This window comes from Schistocerca gregaria, chromosome 11 (genome assembly GCF_023897955.1).
Source record: "Schistocerca gregaria isolate iqSchGreg1 chromosome 11, iqSchGreg1.2, whole genome shotgun sequence".
NCBI lineage: Eukaryota > Metazoa > Arthropoda > Insecta > Orthoptera > Acrididae > Schistocerca > Schistocerca gregaria.
Window position 1 is genome coordinate 105091858 of NC_064930.1, and position 20702 is coordinate 105112559.

At 39.2% G+C, this 20702-nt stretch overlaps 1 protein-coding gene across 2 annotated transcripts in view; it reads left to right on the plus strand.

Moving 5' to 3' along the window:
• The first annotated feature begins 830 nt into the window (after positions 1-830).
• LOC126295444 (uncharacterized) overlaps positions 831-20702 on the plus strand; it is a 67100-nt gene continuing 47228 nt past the window's right edge. Inside the window, exons 1-3 of one of the 2 annotated variants that reach the window (XM_049987943.1) lie at positions 901-1060; positions 1667-1807; positions 11464-11626. In XM_049987943.1, coding sequence (XP_049843900.1) covers positions 11493-11626 — 134 coding nt within the window. In that variant the 5' untranslated portion in view covers positions 901-1060; positions 1667-1807; positions 11464-11492. Of the gene's footprint in view, positions 1808-11463; positions 11627-20702 lie in introns of both variants that reach the window. The other variant, XM_049987944.1, reaches the window with a different exon arrangement.

The window sequence follows — 20702 nt, forward strand, 5'->3', positions numbered from 1 at the left end:
TTTTGCAACACAAGTTGCGAACACAGACCACAACAGAACTTCCTCTATTTCTATATTTCAAAATAACTGAATTAAATTTTGACGTTTACGGGGAGCATAGTCGCTTGCCACTGATTATTCATTTCTACACCGACAGATGGCGGGCGAGTAGTAGAATGGGGGATTGTGTCGTGTGAACACACCACATTTGCAGCGATCTTTTGCATGTACAGACATCTGCGCCGATGTCTGCGCAGACAGATCGTTGCGTGTGGACCGGGCTTTACGCACGGACTCCGTTTCCACGAAATTATACATGCACAAATTCGATGCATCGTTCCGCTGTTGAAAATCTATGCGCATTTGCAAAGTTAACACAAAAAAGGCATCTTGTGGACCAACCTTTACAATAATTCTAAGACAAACATACATTCGGCTGACTTCGAAGCCATTTCCACACTTCGGTTTACACAGCACGATAAATCGCGCAAAATGAACAGTTTGGAATTGGGCAATACTATGAGCTGACAAAGATTTGTTAGCCAGACTATACAGTCCAGTCAGGTTTGCACAACAAAAAATCCAATTTTATGAGACACGTAAATATTTTGTGCAACCTTGAATCGTATCCATCGACGGCCAGTAATATTACTCACCATTTAGGAGCCGATGTTTAGCAGCACATTAAAGACCAAATTGTTGCGCATTATTACCAGGTGTGTAATAATACTGAACGTGTAGGTTTTAAATACCAGGTTGCACAATAATATTGAGCACATCAAAAAGATTTGAAATACTTGGATATTGCGCTTCCTGGTTATATTGTGGCGTCAATGGGCAGTATTGACAATATGCTTGCCAGGCATTCGCGTGCTATTGTCTCTGGGAATTTTGACTTATATTTATGATCGCTGTTGTTGGCGTAGTTAGTTATTAATTATTATGAATGAGTTAAAGAATGTTGTTTGTGAGAGTGCATCGAAACGCATACACCATTAACAGTATTTGGGATGTTAGAGCAGAAGAGTATGAAAACGTATAATATAAATATAGGGAACGATATACAGCCACGATGGAAGATGTATGTATAGATATTCATATTAGCCAAATATAACCCTTTAGAACAAGTCTAATTGAATGACACATTTCAGTAACTATGTCACATAACCCCTATTTGAAGTGCAACTGCACTAGTAAATTTCAACTTTTCGAAACAAATGCCAATAGCAAGGAGTCGTAGCTCAATAGTTAAGCACCAACTTGGTGAAAATGCGTCTCTCATTGTCGATTGTTGTTTTGTGATCATGGGGACAAGAATTTTCGGTAATGTATTAGGTGTTGGACGTTCAACGCGAAAAAAACTTGGGCAATGTCAATTCTCTTGAGAAATTTTCGTGAGTAAGTCATTGACGCTCGTTCCAAGTTTTCATTCACATTCCTTTCTTTTCTGCTTGCGGCAAAGTAGAACAAATGTCACAGCAGCGGCGTCTTGACCTCCCATTACGAAGCAGAGGCAGTGTTGCACCATATTATCGCATCTTTTGATTGAGTGGGCTAGGGAGTACGTAAATAGTATTACAGGGTCTTACTGAAGTGGTCTGTAAGATAAGTGGCAGTTACTGTTAGCATTGGCGTGGCGTTTCTATTAATTTGTACGTCCGGTGCCCTCTTACATCATTCTTCACAGATAACGCTCAGTATGAACTGGTATCTGCAGTTCGACTGCCCAGGCGCTGGATTTAAGAGCTGTGGCACAGAACCGCACAATTCAGTATCTAACGCAGTTCAGTCGCAGAGAGTGGTCCGAATATTGACTGAAAATTCTAAGGTGAGTTTTTATTATCCATTCATTCGTGATGTACGCAGACCCCATCAAGGAAAAAATGAGTCAAGGTTTACATTAACGTGTGACTATCTTATTGTAGAGCTTGTACTATATATTACTTTATTGTTAATACATCATTGTATTGCTCAATGCTGTTCACATCTTTGCTATGTAAATTTAATTGAGTAAATTAGTAAAGAAGCTGCCTTCTAAGTTTTCTGTTCATATAGTATTAGTTCCCCTATATTTGCTTGATTACAATGGTTTTTCTCAATGAAAATATTTTTATGTCTGTAAATAATGAATGCTATTTGTGGTACACCATTGCTGGTCTCACAGATGTATACAGTAATAAACATTACTACCTGCCATGTAGTTAACAGGACTTTTCAGTCCCTGATTCTGTATATCCAGACACTTTGTCAAAAGTATGGCTATTGACTTAAGTTTTTAAATTTTCTTTTGGCTTGGTAGGAATTCCCAATTTCTTGCTGTATGTTAGAAAGGAGCTTGTTGAAGCATTCTGATCAGAGTACACAACTCTGTTCCGAACCCTGGATAAGGAGACAAAGTCCACATTAAAATTATTTTGTCCATCTACATTGACATTATCACGTCGCATAATGATGTGAATGTTGCAAACAAATGAACAAATCCATGAGGGAAAAGGTAGCTGGTTCCACGAAAATAGGCTGTCATTAAATAAAACTGAACACATCCTCTTTTCCCTTAGAGATATTAATGATGGACTTAATGAACTCAGACATTCAGTAAAATTGCTAGGCATTTATCTTGATACCAAATTGAGCTGGAATACCCACACAGAAAATCTGTGCAGTAAGGAGTGCATACTTAAGGCATACCATGTCTTTTTTCATACTAATTTGCATTATGGAATACATCTTTGGGGAAACTCTGCTGGGGCAAACGATGTTTTCCTCTGGCCGAAGGAAGCCATTAGATGTAATTTTGGTGTGAGCAATTTAACTTCTTGCAGACAATACTTCATTGAGCACAAAATTCTTACAGTTCCCAGTCTATACATACTTAAAGCACTTATGCATGCCAAAGAGAATGCCCACATGTATGAAAGCAGGTCAAATGTGCACTCATATGAAACCCAAAATAGGAACTTATTAGACATTCCTTGGACATGTTTGAGTAAAATCCAAAATAATTTTTTACATGCTGATTAAACATTTTACAGCAATACATCACATGGGACGAGGGAATTGCATGAGAATAGATTTAAAATGGTGGTAGAGACATGGTTGAAAGAGAAAGCATTCTATAGCATAAGTTAATTCCTACGTAATGAAAAAGTATGATTCTCTATTATTATAAATGTGATTGTGATTGAAGAAACTGTAATTTATGTCATACAACCATACTGACCTTTTATATAAATATACACCTTATGTATAATCATTTGTACAACCATCTGACGATGCACATATAACCCAACAGTTGTCTACAGGCAAATAAATAAACAAATAAATATGGAAAATAAAATATGACATCTATATCTGTACTCGACAAACCACCATGAAGTGCATGGCAGAGAGTACATTCTGTTGTACAAGAACTTTGTTAGGTTTTCTTCCCATACAGGTCAGGGTGTAAAAATACACAAAAGAAGTGAACACTCTTGCCTTTAGCTCAACACAGGTCAAATGAAGGGCCCGAATTTTTTTTTTCTTTTTTTTTAGGATGATACAACAAAATTTTTCTTTTTAATTTTTATTGAGATGTATCGAAATTTATGTTGGAGTAATTCATGATTTAGTGTTTTGTCTTGCTAATTGAAGTTCATATTTAGTAATTATAGTGGTAGGTACAATGGAGTGTGTTGTAGTTATTTTGGTGTCACTAGATTTTCAGAATATTTCTGCTAGTTATGGATTCTCGGTATTGGTGTATTCGTTTCAGCTATATATGTCAAATAAAATATTCAGTCATGGTTCACTTTTGTTCACTTTATTCTTGAGGATTTTGTGTTAGTTATTTTTTGTTTTATTTGTTGTAGAATGTTGTGAATTTAGCTTGTCCCCACCCAAAACCCTCTTTCTGTGATTTCCCCATTAGTTCCATTTTATTGCTAAAGTGAAGTATTTCACGTGCTTTATATCTTTTTCTGTGTGCGTATTTAGTGACTCAATGGTCGCCATGTTATAGACACTGGGAATAGGCGTGTCCACCATCTTGGTGATGTCAAGCAGACTGGTGGAACGAGTGGGAGATGTAGGTCTTCAGGCTTTTCCATCAAGGCATTGCAATCTTAGAAAATTGGGTTTTCTGCCAGTACTTGCATGATATTTCAATCCAATACTCACATCAGGGAGCACCTGATGAAGATTGTGAGTTATGCAATCAAAATATCGTGCAGGAACCATGGAAATTACTGGGAGAAAAACAAATTTTCCAAGATGACATTGGGAGATACTTCTAATGGGTAACATGCTGATTGGGCTCCTCGATTAGTTTATTTATGTGTTGACCCTGTTTTAACTTGTACTCAAAAGAATCTTACATCCTGTGGTTCATTCACTGTGTGAACATTAATGCCAACTTTTGACGCTTGCAGTTGCTGGTTTGAAATGGCATAGGCCTACTATGAGCCTTCATGAGGTTAAGATTCAAACTGTGAGCTGTGAACCACCTGTAGGATGTTCAGCTATCATCTGAACTGTGTCTGCAAAGGTTGAGTGTGGACTCTTGATTAGTATGTTTTTTATCATCAGTAGACAGTGGAGTTTTTGAAGGGCCCATGAAAGTCATGTTTGAGGTGTTTGTTTCACTACCTCAGTAACTCTAATTCACTAACGTGGGTAGAATATCAGTCTACTGGTCAGTTAAGCATGTTGCAGTAATTATGTATTATTTAAGTGAATGTAAAAGTAATTGGGGGAGGGGGGGACCATGTTCGTGTACTCTTTCCATCCATCTGCTTCTGCCACAGGTAACATCTTCAGAAAAAAAATGGTACACTGTTTATGGAGGTTATATTCTTTGTGACACAGTCGCATCAGCATTTCATAGTGCTGAAACGAGTGTCAACTATCCCATGTTTACCTGGAGACTGTCAATAGATAAAAACATGAGTCGAAGAATGTTTACAGGATCTGTAAAGTAACTACATATCTAGTGATAATGTCGTTACAGTTACTCTAGGCAGCAGTAGGTAGAGGCACAGAAAAATCTTTTATTTTTCTATTCACACAGCATTTCATTCATGAATGAAATGACTGCTTCATCAGATTTCATACTTACATTCATTTGAGTTATGTTTCATAATTTTAAGAGGGATGAGGAAACTGCTTCATCAGATTTCATACTTACATTCATTTGAGTTATGTTTCATAATTTTAAGAGGGATGAGGAAATTGTGGGATGAAGAGAGTGGTTCACACAGATATGATGATGGGGATATGTTAAGCAAGGTAATCTGTCAGTAGGAATAATAATTAAGTTGAAACTTCCTGGCAGATTAAAACTGTATGCCGGACACACTGTTTTAATCTGTCAGGAAGTTTCATATCAGCACACACTCCGCTGTAGAGTGAAAATTTCATTCTAGAAATAATTAAGTTGTTGTGTTCTTCAATCTGAAGACTGTTTTGATGCAGCTCTCCACACTAGTCTATTCTGTGCAGGCCTCTCCACCTCTGCATAACTACCGCAGCCTACATCCGTTTGAACATGCTTACGATATACATCCCTGTGTACCTCATCTATTCTTACTTGCCCCACTGACATTTAAAACTATATTGACAATTCCTTGATGCCTCACAATGTGTTCTATCGAAAAACTCCTTCTTTAGTCAAGTTGCACTAGTCTGATCTTTGGCAATCTTCTGTAGTACCACATTGCAAAAGCTTCTATTCTCTTCACTGTCTGAACTTTTTATCATCCATATTTCACTTCTGCACATAATTGCACTCCAGCAAATATTTTCAGAAAAGACGCCCCAACACTTAAATTTATATTCATTGTTATCAGTTTTATCTTTTTCTGAAATGCTTTTATTAATACTGTCAATCTGCATTTTGTATACTCTCTACTTTGCCTATTGTCAAGTATTTCACTGTCCTAACAGTAAAACTTGTCCACTAACATTAGTGTCTCATTTCATTATGAATTCCCTGAGCATCAAGTACATTATACAGAGTGGCGCACATAAAACCAGCCCCTGCGCTGAAAGAAATATGAATGAAGAAAATCAACTTACATCATCACTTTCTTACATATTTATTGTACAGTTTCATTATTAAGTATTTAATTAACAGTTTAAGTAACAGATTTACTTTTATTAGTTTAATAAGCATATGTTAGAAAGGAATTTAAAGTCTGTGTTCAAAATGTTCTCTGCCAACATCCAAGCAAAGTTGTGCCCGTCGAAGCATGTTAATGAAAACACTTTTCAGTACTCTCTTAGGAATGTTGTAAATATCTTCACATACATTGTTTATTAATGTGTCAAGTGTTCTGGATTGTTGCGGTAGACTACAGCCTTTGTAAATCCCAAAAGGTAAAAAGTCACATGGTGACAAGTCGGGAGGGCGGGGTGGCCACAAGCCATTACTAATGGTCCTCTCTTCTGTAAAATCAGCATTGTAGGCGCCCCGGTGGTCCCGGTCGCCTACGGTGGACTGGAGGCCGAGTGGTGACCTCTCCAGTTGTCAGGGTGCTAGGAAATGGCTGTGGACGCGCCAGAAACGCCAAAGAAACATTATTAATTCGTAACACTTTTATTCCTGCCGAGGACAATGTGGCCTGTGTAACACAGGCTGGCTGAGCTTGGTGATATCAACGACCTTTCCCAAGTCCTCGCTGACTCGTAGTGATGACACCAGCTCTGGTCTGCACCAGTCTTGCTAGCGCAGCGCTGCGTGCTGTGACGTAGCGGAGGAGTGTCCTTACTTCATACTTCGGCTGCACGTGGCTGGTGGCACCTGCCTGGCCGGTCGGCTCGGCGGCGGACAGGAGGCTCCAGGTTGGAGTCCCGGTGCTGTCGGCATGAGAGGCGTTCACGTAGTGCGGAGTGTACTCTATCCCACCCCGTCTTCTTCCCTGCTCCTCCTGGTGGCTCTTCCGCAGTGACGGACCAAACGGGCTGCAGTCCCCCAACATCATCGGCTCACCCAGTTGTGGCGGCGGATGCACGGGGCCTAGGCCCCACACGATCTCGACGACGGCTCACTGATGTGGTAAGCATTGGCGGCGAGCGAGTCTGCCGCGATGTCTGCTAATCCCGGGTTGATGATTGACAGCGGCAGCAGAGAGGACCAGAGCTGGTACTGTCCCCTCACGTCTGCTGCTGGATGGGTCGCCCTTACTGCAACATCTCCTTAATAGAGATTAACATGTCGATCACCGAGCTGAATGCTATGCAGTGTCCCAGTGCACAACTAACTGCAAGTTTAACTGCGAGTGCCTTGTTGCTATCAAAGCTGGCGTATTTAAAGGAAGCACGAGCAATGTCATGACGTCGTGCTCGTTTGTAATGAACACATTCGTTCCACTTATACTGCTGATTCATCTGTCATACTCGCCCCTTAGGTGTTCTTGCGACAGACTTATGTGTTGTTACTGCAGACTTACGCAAAGTTGTGAAATGCAGTACAGCTGACGCTATACCTCTGTCTTACACTCTAAGAAAGTCTCCGTTAACACAAATCTGCGTGCTGAGCAATTCTCTCTCGCCTGTTGTTTGTAACCAGGCCATTGCCCCTATGTGCTGACACATTCCGATATATGTGCAATCCATTTACCTCTTAGCTAACTTACTGCCTCTGGCTCTTGGCATAGGCAACGAAACTTTGACAAAATTCCACGTTTCCAACTCTTTACTATTCCATGACACTACAGTATGTATACGAGCTAAGGACAAATCCGACGTATGAGAAGTTGCCACACCTTGCTGGAAATATGCACAACATTTTTCATTTGGAGTTAACAGAGCCGAAAATTCATTTTAGAGTTGCAAGTAAACGTGTGGTGACAGTTTCATTGAAGAACAATGACCCAATAATTCTGTTACCAGATACAGCACACCATACACCAATTTTTAAATTGTGTAGTGGCTTTTGCAGTGTGCCATGGGGATTCTCTGCAGCCCAGTGTCTTGTGTTTTGTGAATTAACGTAACCCGACAGATGAAACCAAGCTTCATCTGTCGAAAAAAGGAAGAACAGATCAAAATGTCCCGCAGCAACCAGTTACAGTAATATATGCGCGTACCGTTGCCCACTTTCATTTTTAAGCCGTGAGGGATGCATTGACAGGACCTGTGAGATATTCCACATTGCTGTGATAATTGTCGTGTTAACTTGTAGGGACTTCTTTCAATGTGTGCCATCACGTTTGTGACAACTTCAGGTGTACGTACAGTCGGTGCCTTATTTCTCTTTGAATTAACAACACTGCCTGTCGAATGTCACTTTCTCGCTAGATCCTGAATTGTTGATTTTGCAGGAATATTACTTTCAGGAAACTTTTCACGAAAACTGTCATGAATAACTAATGGATTCATGACTGATCATATTCTTCAACAATGAACACACGTTCTTCAAGGGAGTAAGGCATGACAATGAATTACACGGTTTATAACGACTACTTTCCGTATGAACTAATCACACACTACTGCTGTTGGAAGGTGGCAGTAATGCTACCCACACACGTTCGCGTTACGGTTCGGGCCTGTTTTATGTGCGCCACTTTGTATTACTCTTTTTGATGTCCATCTGATAACCTCTTTCCGAGACAGTGTCTATTCTTTCCAACGTTTTTTCCAAGTCATTAGCTGTCTGTGACAGAATTACAGTATCATCGACAAACCTCAATGTTTTTCAGAATGAGATTTTCACTCTGCAGCGGAGTGTGCGCTGATATGAAACTTCCTGGCAGATTAAAACTGTGTGCCCGACCGAGACTCGAACTCGGGACCTTTGCCTTTCGCGGGCAAGTGCTCTACCAACTGAGCTACCGAAGCACGACTCACGTCCGGTACTCACAGCTTTACTTCTGCCAGTACCTCGTCTCCTACCTTCCAAACTTTACAGAAGCTCTTCTGCGAAACTTGCAGAACTAGCACTCCTGAAAGAAAGGATATTGCGGAGACATGGCTTAGCCACAGCTCAATGTTTTTAATTATTCTCCTTGAACTTTAATTCCCTTTACAAAATTGTCCTTGTTTTCCTTTGCCCCTTTCATGTCCTTCAACTCTTATAACTTCAGTCTGGTTTCTGTACAACTTGGATATAACCTTTTGCTCCATGTATTTTGTCCCTACCACTTTCAGTATTTCAAAGACTGCTGTCAATATTGTCAAAAGCTTTCTGTAAATCTCCAAATACTATAAACGTGGCTTTGCTTTTCTGTTACATTATTTTAAGATAAGTTGTGGCTCAATATTAAATTAACTAAAGCAAAAATTATAATGTTCAATATTTGCATATTATGTTTGTTTGTAAAACGGTATGAGGTGCATGCTGACATCTAGGTGGTGTTGCATCGGGAATGACACATAGCTGTTAGGGCGGCATTTCCGTGTAGCATGCTGGTCTAGAGAGAACACCACTCGGGCATCAGGCACGGTATATATCGGGGTAGGAGGAAGGCACGTGGTGCAGTGTGCAGCGAACATCAGGTGAGCAGTTCGTGAAGTGAAGATGTTGAAATACTAGGTATTGGTGCAGAACTCGTTCTGTTTGTTCAGCTGTGTTTGTGTTGGATTCTGCTTGACCATTGCGCCAAAGTTACTCGGTCATTGAACGATGCAGTTCATAGTTTATGCAATGCTGAAAAGATCATGTATAAACAAATGAATCCAAGAATTAATAAAACACAAAGAAACATAGTATACAAATACATAACACGTTGAGGAGAAGAGTCCTCAGGTACTGTAGGGAAGACGCCGCATATTATCTTGGATGCAGAGTCATCATCAAATGTACAAGTAACTAGGAGTGCGACCCAGGGAAGTGTATTGGGGCCATTGTTGTTCATGTTGTATATTAATGACATTGCAGACATGTTAATAGTAACCACAGACTTTGTGCAGATAATGCAGTTATCTGTAATGAAGTACTGTGTGAAAGAAGCTGCATAAATATTTAGTCAGATCTTGATAGGATTTCAACCTGGTGCAGAGACTCGCAACTTTCTTTAAATGTTCAGAGATGTAAAATTTTGCACTTTACAAAACAAAAAAATGTAGTATCCTACAACTATAGTATCAGTGAGTCACTGCTGGAATTGACCAACTCATACAAATTCCTGGTTGTAACAGTTTCATGGATGTGAGATGGAATAATCACATAGGCTCAGTCATGAGTAAGACAGGTGATAGACTTCAGTTTATTGGTAGAATACTGAGAAAATGTTCAGCGTACAAAGGAGATTGCTTAGAAATCACTTGTGTAACTGGTTCTAGAACATGACTCAAGTGTGTGAGGCCCATACCAAATAGGACTGACAGGGGATATTGAACCTATACAGAGAGGAGCAGCACGAATAGTCACAGATTTGTTTGATTCATGGGAGAGTGTCAGAGATACGGAAGCAATTGAACTGAAAGACTTTTTTTAATTGATGGAAACTTATCCTAGAAAGTCTACTAACAAGGTTTTGAGAACCAGATTTAAATGACTCTATGGATGTATTACAACTCTCTACATATCACTCCCATAGGGATAGTGTACGCCCCTGGTAGCTGAGTGGTCAGCGCGACAGAATATGATAGCTAAAGGCCCGGGTTCGATTCCCAGCTGGGTCGGAGGTTTTCTCTGTTCATGGGATGGGTGTTGTGTTGTCCTAATCATCATGAGGCGAATGGTCTACCCGACGGGGGGCCTTAGCCACACAGCATTTCCATAGGGGTAGTGGGGATGAGATTAATAATTACTGTACCCACAGAGGCATTCAAATAATCATTGTTCCGGCACCACATACTTGAATAGAATGGGGGAAAAAAACTAAGAACTGGTACAGTGGGACTACCATCTGCCACACACTTATTGGTGATTTGCAGAGTAAAGATGTAGATGTAGTTAATCATAATTTTGTTAATAAACTTAAGGAGTGGTACCAACATAAGTGCTCTTTGGAAGTCAGGAAATACTTCATCCACCTGATTGCCATGATGTGTGGCTTGTGCAAGATGTCTTGTGAGAAAAGACATTGCGGTGACCGGCCCTGAAAAACTCTGTCGATTGAGAAAGATTATACCATGTTGCCGGTCTCCCATTAAGCCATTTCTTGCCAATGTTTCATACACACATTACAAAGTTTAACTTCATATAATGCAGTTAAAATGAACTTATACAATGCTCATCATGCATGTGTTAAAAGGCATTCACGAGTTTTCTGTCTGTGTCTTTTATATTTCGCACATAGTCTAAAACTTTGTGAAAAAAATTACAGAAAACTTCATGTTGCATGAATGCAATATTGGAGAGAGAAATGGATTAATTTCACAGAAAACAGAGAAGGAAACACATTTACACAAATGTATTGAAATATTGCTGAAGCAAATAAATTAAAATACAAGTTCTTGATGTTTATCTTATGCTATCGAGCGTATAAGGGAACATTGCTACCACCAATACTTTGTAACCACAGGCCGGATACACCAACAAGTCTCTCCTGTCTTTTGCAGAGAAACAGGAATACGAGACACTGCGAAAAATGCTGCCGCCGACGTACGTTCCTGGTTTCCACGACGAGGCCGCCGTGAAGGCGATGCGCTATAATGACCTCGGCACGACGGGTCTCAAGGTGTCCCACCTGGGTCTGGGTGCCGGCCCGCTGGGTTGTTATGGGTGAGCAGTGCTTGTGAAATGTGATTTGTTGTATAGGAAATGGGCATAATTTAGTATGAAACATTTTTGTGTTTCTAATACAAAAGTTTAACATTATTTTATACATATTACCTTGATACAATAACACTTTAGTTTGTAGTCTATAACAATTATACAATTATGTTCTTCAGGTAGCGAAATTGTCATTCATTCATTCAAATTTTGTATTCTATAAGTGCCATCATGAAGCATAATCTTCAGTGATGTGGAATGAGTCAAGATATACATTGACAGGGGGAAGCAGCTACTGCTGCCTACTTTCATAAAGTAAACTAACTACAACATATGGCTAGTAGTTATATTATCAAACTGACAACTAAGGTAATTGCTTCTGCATGACTGTACACATGTATGTTATGAGAAAAACAGCAGCTTTTAAGTCTATACAGGATGTATAGATTTGAAGTCAATGTTACAGAAAGGGAAGTGGACGTAGATGAAGATGAGATGGAATATATGATACTGCGAGAAGAATTTGACAGATCTCTGAAAGATCTTAAGTCGAAACAAGGCCCTGGGGGTAGACAATATTCCATCAGAACTACCAACAGTCTTCGGAGAGGCAGTCATGACAAAACTCTTCAGTCTGGTGTGCATGATGTACAAGACAGGCAAAATACCCTCAGACTTACAGAAGAATGTAATAATTTCAATTCCAAGTAATGCAGTTGCCGACAAATGGGAAAATTACTGAACTATCAGTTGCATGGTTGCAAAATACTAACACGAATTCTTTACGGAAGAACAGAAAAACTGGATGTCAACCAGCGGGAAGATCAGTTTGGATTCCAGAAAAATGTTGGAATATGCAAGGCAATACTGAGCCTACGACTTATCTTAGAACATTTGTTAAGGAAAGACAAACCTACATTTTTAGCATTTGTAGACCTGGAGAAAGCCTTTGACAATGTTGACTGGAATATTCTCTTTGAAATTCTGAAGGTAGCAGGGATAAAATACAGGGAACAAAAGGCTATGTACAAATTGTACAGAAAACAGATGGCAGTTATAAAAGTGGAGGGGCATGCGAGAGAGGCAGTGGTTGAGAAGGGAGTGAGGCAGGGATGTAGCCCACCCCAGATGGTATTCCATATGTTTAATGAACAAGCAGTAAAGGAAACCGAAGTGAAATTTGGAGTAGGAAATAAATTTTAGGGACAAGAAATAAAAACTTTGAGTTTTGCCCATGACATTGTAATTTTGTCAGAGACAGCAAAGGACCTGGAAGAGCAGTTGAACGGAATGGACGATGTCTTGAAAGGAGGATGTAAGATGAACATCAACAAAAGCAAAACAAGGATAATGGAATGTAGTCGAATTAAGTCTGGTGATGCTGAGGGAATTAGATTAGGAAATGACACACTTAAAGTTGTAAAGGAGTTTTGCTGTTTGGGGAGCAAAATAACTGATGATGCTCGAAGTAGAGGATATAAAATGTAGACTGGCAATGACAATGAAAGTGTTTCTGAAGAAGAGAAATTTGTTAACATCGAGTATAGATTTAAGTGTCGGGAAGTCGTTTCTGAAAGTATTTGTATGGAGTGTAGCCATGTATGGAAGTGAAACGTGAACGATAACTAGTTTTGACAAGAAGAGAATAGAAGCTTTCGAAATGTGGTGCTACGGAAGAATGCTGAAGATTTGATGGGTAGATCATATAACTAATGACAAGGTATTGAATAGGATTGTGGAGAAGAGAAGTTTATGGCACAACTTGACTAGAAGAAGGGATCGGTTGGCAGGACATGTTCTGAGGCATCAAGGGATCACAAATTTAGCATTGGAGGGCAGCGTGGAGTGTAAAAATTGTAGAGGAAAAGGTGAATACACTAAGCAGATTCAGAAGGATGTAGGTTGCAGTAAGTACTGGGAGATGAAGGGGTTTGTGCAGGATAGAGTAGCATGGAGAGCTGCATCAAACCAGTCTCTGGACTGAAGACGACCATGACCACCACCACAACAACAACAACAACGACAACAGGATGTAACTAAATTCTGTTTACAAGACTTTCAGAATATGTACTAGGGACCAGAGAGATTGAGTTTCACTTAGGATCTCACATGTGGAAAAATACTGTTTTCATGCTAAGTGCAAAATACTATAATACAAGTTCAAATCTGCTATACCTTAATCTTGGTGTTGTGCACAGCATTCATCAGTTACGTGATGTTTTGTGTCCACTACAGGTTTGTTTACATGCCATTCAGTTGATTTGTTTACATGCCATTCATTTGAGTTTGTGATCTGCCTAGAGAAGTTTGTACCTGCTTTTGTGCTTGTGGTCTTCGTTCGTGTTGTACTACTGTACAGTAGTAGCCATTTACTACAGTACAGAATGTGAGCTGTAGGCACGTTTCGTTTTTAGTGTGTTGCTGTCGACTGTAGTGAACTACAGGTTAGTGGAATGTGCCGACACGGTGTTACCATATGGCTCAGTACATTGGGAAGGCTGCTCGTTAGTCGTATGCTCATGGTTTTCCTTACCACCAGACACCTTGCTATGGAGAACCAGAGGACCTCAGAGACATACATTCACCAGAAGCACGGTCAATGGTGGTACTGCATGGTGGCACTACACACTCAAGTTAGGAGAGGCTGTCCTACATGCAATAGAAGAGGATTCAATGACGAGTACCAGAAACGAAGCAGGTAGACTGAATGCGGGTCACCAAACATCAGACCACTAGAGTTTTATTTGTGGGTCATTTGAAAGCTCTTGTAAACAAAGTCCCAATACAAGATTCACAGTCTTCATGCCTGTACTGTAGAAAGGTGTGAAACAATTCCCAATTCTTCACAGATACATCATTAGTTGAATGCGATGGCAGGTGATGCGTGCATGTTTGCTGATGGTGGGAATTTTGAACATTTCATTTAAGAAAGTGTTACGTACTGTACCGATAATTCTTTTCCTGCCAGTTTCCCGTGATTAATCTGGTTGTGAAGAGAAGTAGAAAATGAGATCTAACAAGGAAGTAAAGCATTTCCAGACCCATGTCCATATGACATATTTTCTTCTTTTACATGTGACAAATGTTTCCTGAAAGCTTGACCATACCTTTTAGTTACACCCTGTATAGGGCAACACTCGTAAAATAAGATTTTATGTACTGATTGCTGGAGTTTTAACTAATATTTTTGATGTTAGTAGCTTCTTGCCGTTGAATGCTGTTTTGTGATGTGAATTTGTGCACTTAATTAGCTGTTATTCTCTTACCCAGGTACTTAAAGTCTGTTACTTGCTTGATCTGTTGTAGGTTTGCTGCTATTGCAACTTTGCTAAATACAAAAAAAATAAGTTTTCTTTGTATTTATTTTCAAATTATATCTTTCTGAAAATACCTTGTCCACTTCTTCTATGGCACTTTGGAGACTGTCACAGCTACATCATCTACAGATTTTTATATTTTCTCAACATATAGTTATTCTTTCAAGACATATATCTGTACATCCATTTATTGGATCCTCAGTATGCAGGGCATTCGAGGAGGAATTGTCAGTATTCAAGTACATGACAGGAATGATTATGAAACAAAAAAGTCAAGTAAACTTGGTCTCTCAAACGTATACCTTAAGAACTATGAGCAATTCTTGACCTTCGATACTGTGAAACAAATCTCTTCTACTGCAAACTCTTTGCTTTCCATATTTTGAGTAGTGGTAGTGTGGACCAAAGTAACAAAAAAAGCCCAGTAAACACGTACTCTAAAATGCATACGTTAAAAGTTATTTGTACTTGTTCATTAGAAGATGAGCAAGTTTTCATAGCTTTTAAGGTATGCATTTTAGAGCCCTTTTTACTAGACAATTTTTTCTTGTTTTGGTCCATACTACCACTTCTCAAAATATGGAAAGCAAAGAGCTTGCCATAGAAGAGATTTGTTTCACAGAATCAAAGATCAAGAATTAGTCATGGCTCTTAAGGTATGCGTTTTAGAGCCTATGTTTGACTTTTTTGTTTTGAATGATCATTCCTGTCATGTCCCTGAATATCAACCATTCCTCCTGGAATGCCCTGTACGTGTTGAATATTTACGGTGAAAGGCTACTTCGCTGCCAAACAACCTTATGTACTTTTGAAACTTTCCCCTTTCATTTTGACACTTTGGTTCCTGCATAGCTGCTGGACTAGTTTCTCATCTTTGTGATCCAACTTAATTCACATTAAAATTTGCATCATTTAGACCAGTTTTATATGATAAATGACTTCATTTCATTTGTGCTTTAGAAATCTTGTTAATAATGTTTTAAGACCTCTATTTGTAACTTACTTCCAATCATGATGAAATACACTGGAGGAAAGGGGAAAAAAATTATGTTGCATCTATTTATGAAATTTGCTATGCTTTATCAGGAGAAAGTATGTCTTGCCACTGGGAACATTATGTCCTCCAAATCATAAAAAAAGTTGCCCTCAGCTGCTTTATCATTAGAACAATCTTGCTTGTTGGATACATCAGTATCACAGAGTCCACTTGCTTTGGGTACTTCCACAAAGAAGCAATGGATTTGACATTCGGGGAAACAAGGGACTAAAGGAAGTAGAGGCATGTGACGGTAAAATGGTGAGTGAACCCCAAGAAATAATGAGAAGATGGGAAGAATATATAGAATGGCTATATGCTGCAGACAGCCGGCCAAGTGAAGAAGACCTTGGGATAGAAGAAGAAGATAAAGTTGCAGATGATGACAAAGGAAATGCAGTACTAACTAGTGAGATTGAAGAATCTATGAAGGAGATGGAAAAATGGAAAGGCAATGGGAATTGATGAGATTCCTGTGCAACTGTTAAAGTCATTGGAGAAAGAAGGGAAAAGGGAGTTTATTGAATTGTGTAATCAAATATACATGACAGGAAAATGGCCAGAGGACTGTGTAATAGGAGATGAACAATTTGGTTTCAGGAGAGGAGTGGGAACTAGAGATGCCATTGGGCTACTGAGAGTGTTAGGGTAGAGGTACATGGAGAAGAAAAGGAAGGTGTATGTTGTGTTCATTGATCTTGAGAAGGCTTTTGACTGTGTCATATAGGACAAACTGATGGAAATCCTGAGGAAACATGGAGTTGACTGGAGGGATAGACGACTATTTAGAAATTTATATTTGAATCAGAGAGTAAGAGTAAGAATAGGAGGTGTGATGAGTGAAGAAATTGAACTGGGAAGAGGTGTAAGACTAGGTTGTTGTTTATCACCAACACTGTTAAATATATACCTGGAGGAAATTATTAGTGAAAGTTTTGTTGGAAGAAGATGAGTTTGTATAGGGATCCGGAGAGTGGAGTGTATAAGATTTGCAGACGACATGGTTGTGATGGCAGACAGTGCAACAGACATGGAACAAATGTTAGATGATCTAAACTCAAAATTAGAAGGGTATGGAATGAAGATTAACAAGAAGAAATTGAAAAGCACGGTAATTAGAGGAAAGGGGAGAAAATGCCATATGAAAATAGGGGGAGAGGAAATAGAGCAAGTGAATAAATTCAGTTACTTGGGAAGTCTAATAATGGATGAAATGTATTGCTCAAGAGAAATTAGGAAAAGAAAAGCAATGGCAAAAGAAGGATTCAAGAGGAAACAGATATTACTTTGTGGACCACTAAACAAAGATCTGTGGAAAAGACTTGCCAAATGTCACATCTGGAGCCTTGCACTATATGGTACGGAGACCTGGACATTGAGGAAGGAAGATGAAAGAAGATTGGAGGCAGTAGAGATGTGGATGTGGAGAAGAATGGAAGAAGTGGAATGCAAGACCAACTAAGGAATCAAGCAGTATTAAGAAGAGTTGGTGAAGAAAGAAAATGCTGAAAGTCATCAGAAAGGGGAAACGGAACTGGATTGGACAGTGTTTGAGGAGGGACTGCTTATTGGAGGAAGGAATAGAAGGAATGGTGGAGGGAAAAAGGGGAAGAGGGAAAAGAAGATATCAAATGCTGGGCCATATTAAAGGAGGCAAATATTCAGAAATGAAAAGACTGGCTATGGACAGATAAAAGTGGAAGAGGCTTAACCCATGACAAGACCTGCTGTAAAGCAGAATACTATACTACTGCTACTCTGTTATGTCTTGAATCTGTTTGGTGTGATCCATAGGTATCACAGAATGTTTACTTTTCCTAGAAAAAAACTGTCCAAAGTATGGACACACTTTTCCTGGGAACCACCTATCATAAGCATTTTGAGAAACTAGATTTACCCATTGCACTTACCAATGTATTGATTCCATTGTGAGCTTTGTGGTTGCAATCCTGTGCATCATACAAGCAATGAAAAGAACCACTATCACAGTACAAGAGGGAAGACTGACTTTGATAGCAATTTCAAAAATCAGACTTTGGTACAGAAGCGTGTTTAGTGTCTAGCATTAAATTTTTTTAAATTCATTTCCAAACCACATCAGAGGATTACATGGTAACAGTGCATTATTGATATGTATTTAATTTAAAATCTACATGTGAATGTTAATCTTGGGAACTACTGTAGGAATTTTGACAAGGTTTTCACTAATAGACAGGCTGGTTCTCAAGGACGGTTTGTGTATATAATGTATTGCCGATGAATAATGATGGGTGTGTAATACTCCCTTTGTCAGAAAAGTTCCAGGATAGGTTCTTTTTAAAAAATGGAAAATCATCTCCCCTTGGCTATATGTAAACAGTTGTCAACTTTTCTGGAAGTGTTGGAAGCTAGCAGGGTAATATTCAACTGTGATGCTTGTAAGCTCATTTGTCACAGTCTGATGTCTGCAATGTCTTGATGGAGCTTTCCTTTCAGTCGCCTTTTCACTCATGGAAATGAGAGAAAATTGCAAGGGGAGAGTGTACTTCACTTTTTGATGTAGAGGAACAGTCTCATGGTGAATTAATCCTTTACTATAAAAAAATGCGATCAACATTGTCTGTGTTCTCAAAGGTTGTCTTTTGACTTTTTGATCTGGGACTCTGTCATTCAGCGCTTTGACGCTTTGTATGAGGGTCATAATGGTAGCAGCAACTTTGATTCCCAGCAATGATGCTTGACAGAAACATCAGATCACATCTGGTCCATACAGTAGTTCAGCGGAAATTCTTTCCTCCTTCCTCTTTCCTCCTTCTGTCCATCTGTTAGTGTGTGAGAGATGAGTTTTCCATTAAGTTTCCATTACCCTAAATCTTTGTGTAAAATATTGTGAAACACATCACGATTCAAATTAAGTTCTTTTGATATTGCACGCACAGTTACGTAAGAGTGTTCTTGCAATAACTGCCTTACACACTCCACATTTACATTGGTATCAGCCGTAGATGGACAACCAGCTCTGGGATCATCTTGCACTGTATTCCTACCTTCACAAAGCCTTTTGTGCCACTTGAAAACATGATTTTTTAAAATGCATTGCCCGCATATGCTTGCTCATCTTTGTCCACGTTTTACTAGGGGTTTTCCCGAGATTAACACAGAAGTTAATGTTCATTCTTTGCTCACAGTCAGCATCCATCCTGACACCATAACTATTATGCCAAGAACCCAAACAGTGTGTTGCTTAGCACAGCCCTGCCATCTAGTGAGTTTGTGCAGAAACTTTACAGAGATCATAGATAATGACCCAATTAAATAATTTTGTCAATAATGGATTGTTTTCATTGTTACATATCTATATATAGATATTCAAAAGGCTAATTCCTCATAAGTGCAACAACTCTTCTGTCATTGGCTGTTTGTTTCAGTTCCAAGTAGTTATCGCATCCTGTCCCCCCCTCCTCCCCTCTTGATGTATTCCAAATACTTCATTCTTCCTTCTTTTAATTCCCTGCACATTCCATTCAAGAATATCAGTGATGAAGATGGCCGTCTGATAAGATGGCCAATAAATGTTATTTCGCGCTTTTTCCATTTCCTTTAAAAATCTCTTCAATTCGTTTACTTCTTTTAGATTTCCAACTTGGTTTTTCTTTCTGTCCAGCTTATCATTGTCATTTTAGCAGCTTCAAGTTGATCACTTTCCATCTTACCCAGAGTCCAACTATAACATCCATAAAGAAGTATACCCAATAAAAGCGAACTACATAAATGTACATAATTTAAAGTCCCCTACTTTATTTTTCTACTTGTATATGAAGGTTAATCTCAGGAACTGCCATAAATAGTGCAGTTGTGTCAGATCCCCGCCAACTGCGTATTTGATCGCAAATTAGCTTGTAGTCACTGGCCTCATTGTGAGATGTTGCTGCTTTCTTGGAATTGGGGTCATTTTTTTGATGGGTCATGAATTTTTTCTCACATTGCTTGATGTTTACCTTTATATTACTGTTGCTTACTTGGACGTATGACACCACAACTTATCACTGTGTTAGGTGAAGCAGTAATTAAGGAGTAGGAGCAGGTGTGCAAACATAAAACAACAATGGAATGGTGCAAGACAATGTTATTTGTGGCTGGTGCACTTTATATATAGGTGCGTCCACTTGAGGGTCGAGAGAGAGACATATAGGCTGTTTTTGTACATGTATTTTGATTGAGTGGTGTTTATTGTCATACCATATGCACTGATTCTTTTGTTATGCTTCTGCACTTTGCTTTTGTTTTTGTTACAGTTCAGTATTTTTATTTTATTTGCAATGGTTTATGGAGATTGTTTATTTTCCCACCGTACAGCCATTGTTAATATTCTATGCAATTTATGTTTGTATACATTTTTGACCCATTTCACATCTGAACAACAGATGCGCATAAAAGGATTGTCAGAATATGTGTATAAAATAAATTGAATAAGTGTGAGGCATATTAAGCTCTAGCCAAAGAGTGTGTTTCTGGAGAAATAGTAGATGCTTCAGGAGGTGATAGTGTAGACTAATTAGAATAAATATTTCATGTAACATTGACATTTCGTAAGAAGATCCTGTTGCAACAAGAAATGCCTGTGTTTTAGTGATGTCCACATTAAATCCTGAATCACGTCCGTGTCGCTCTCCCCCCCCCCCCCCCCCTCCCCCAATTCTCTATAATACAAAATGTGCCTCCATTAGTCCTATCTGGTAAGGGTCCCACACCA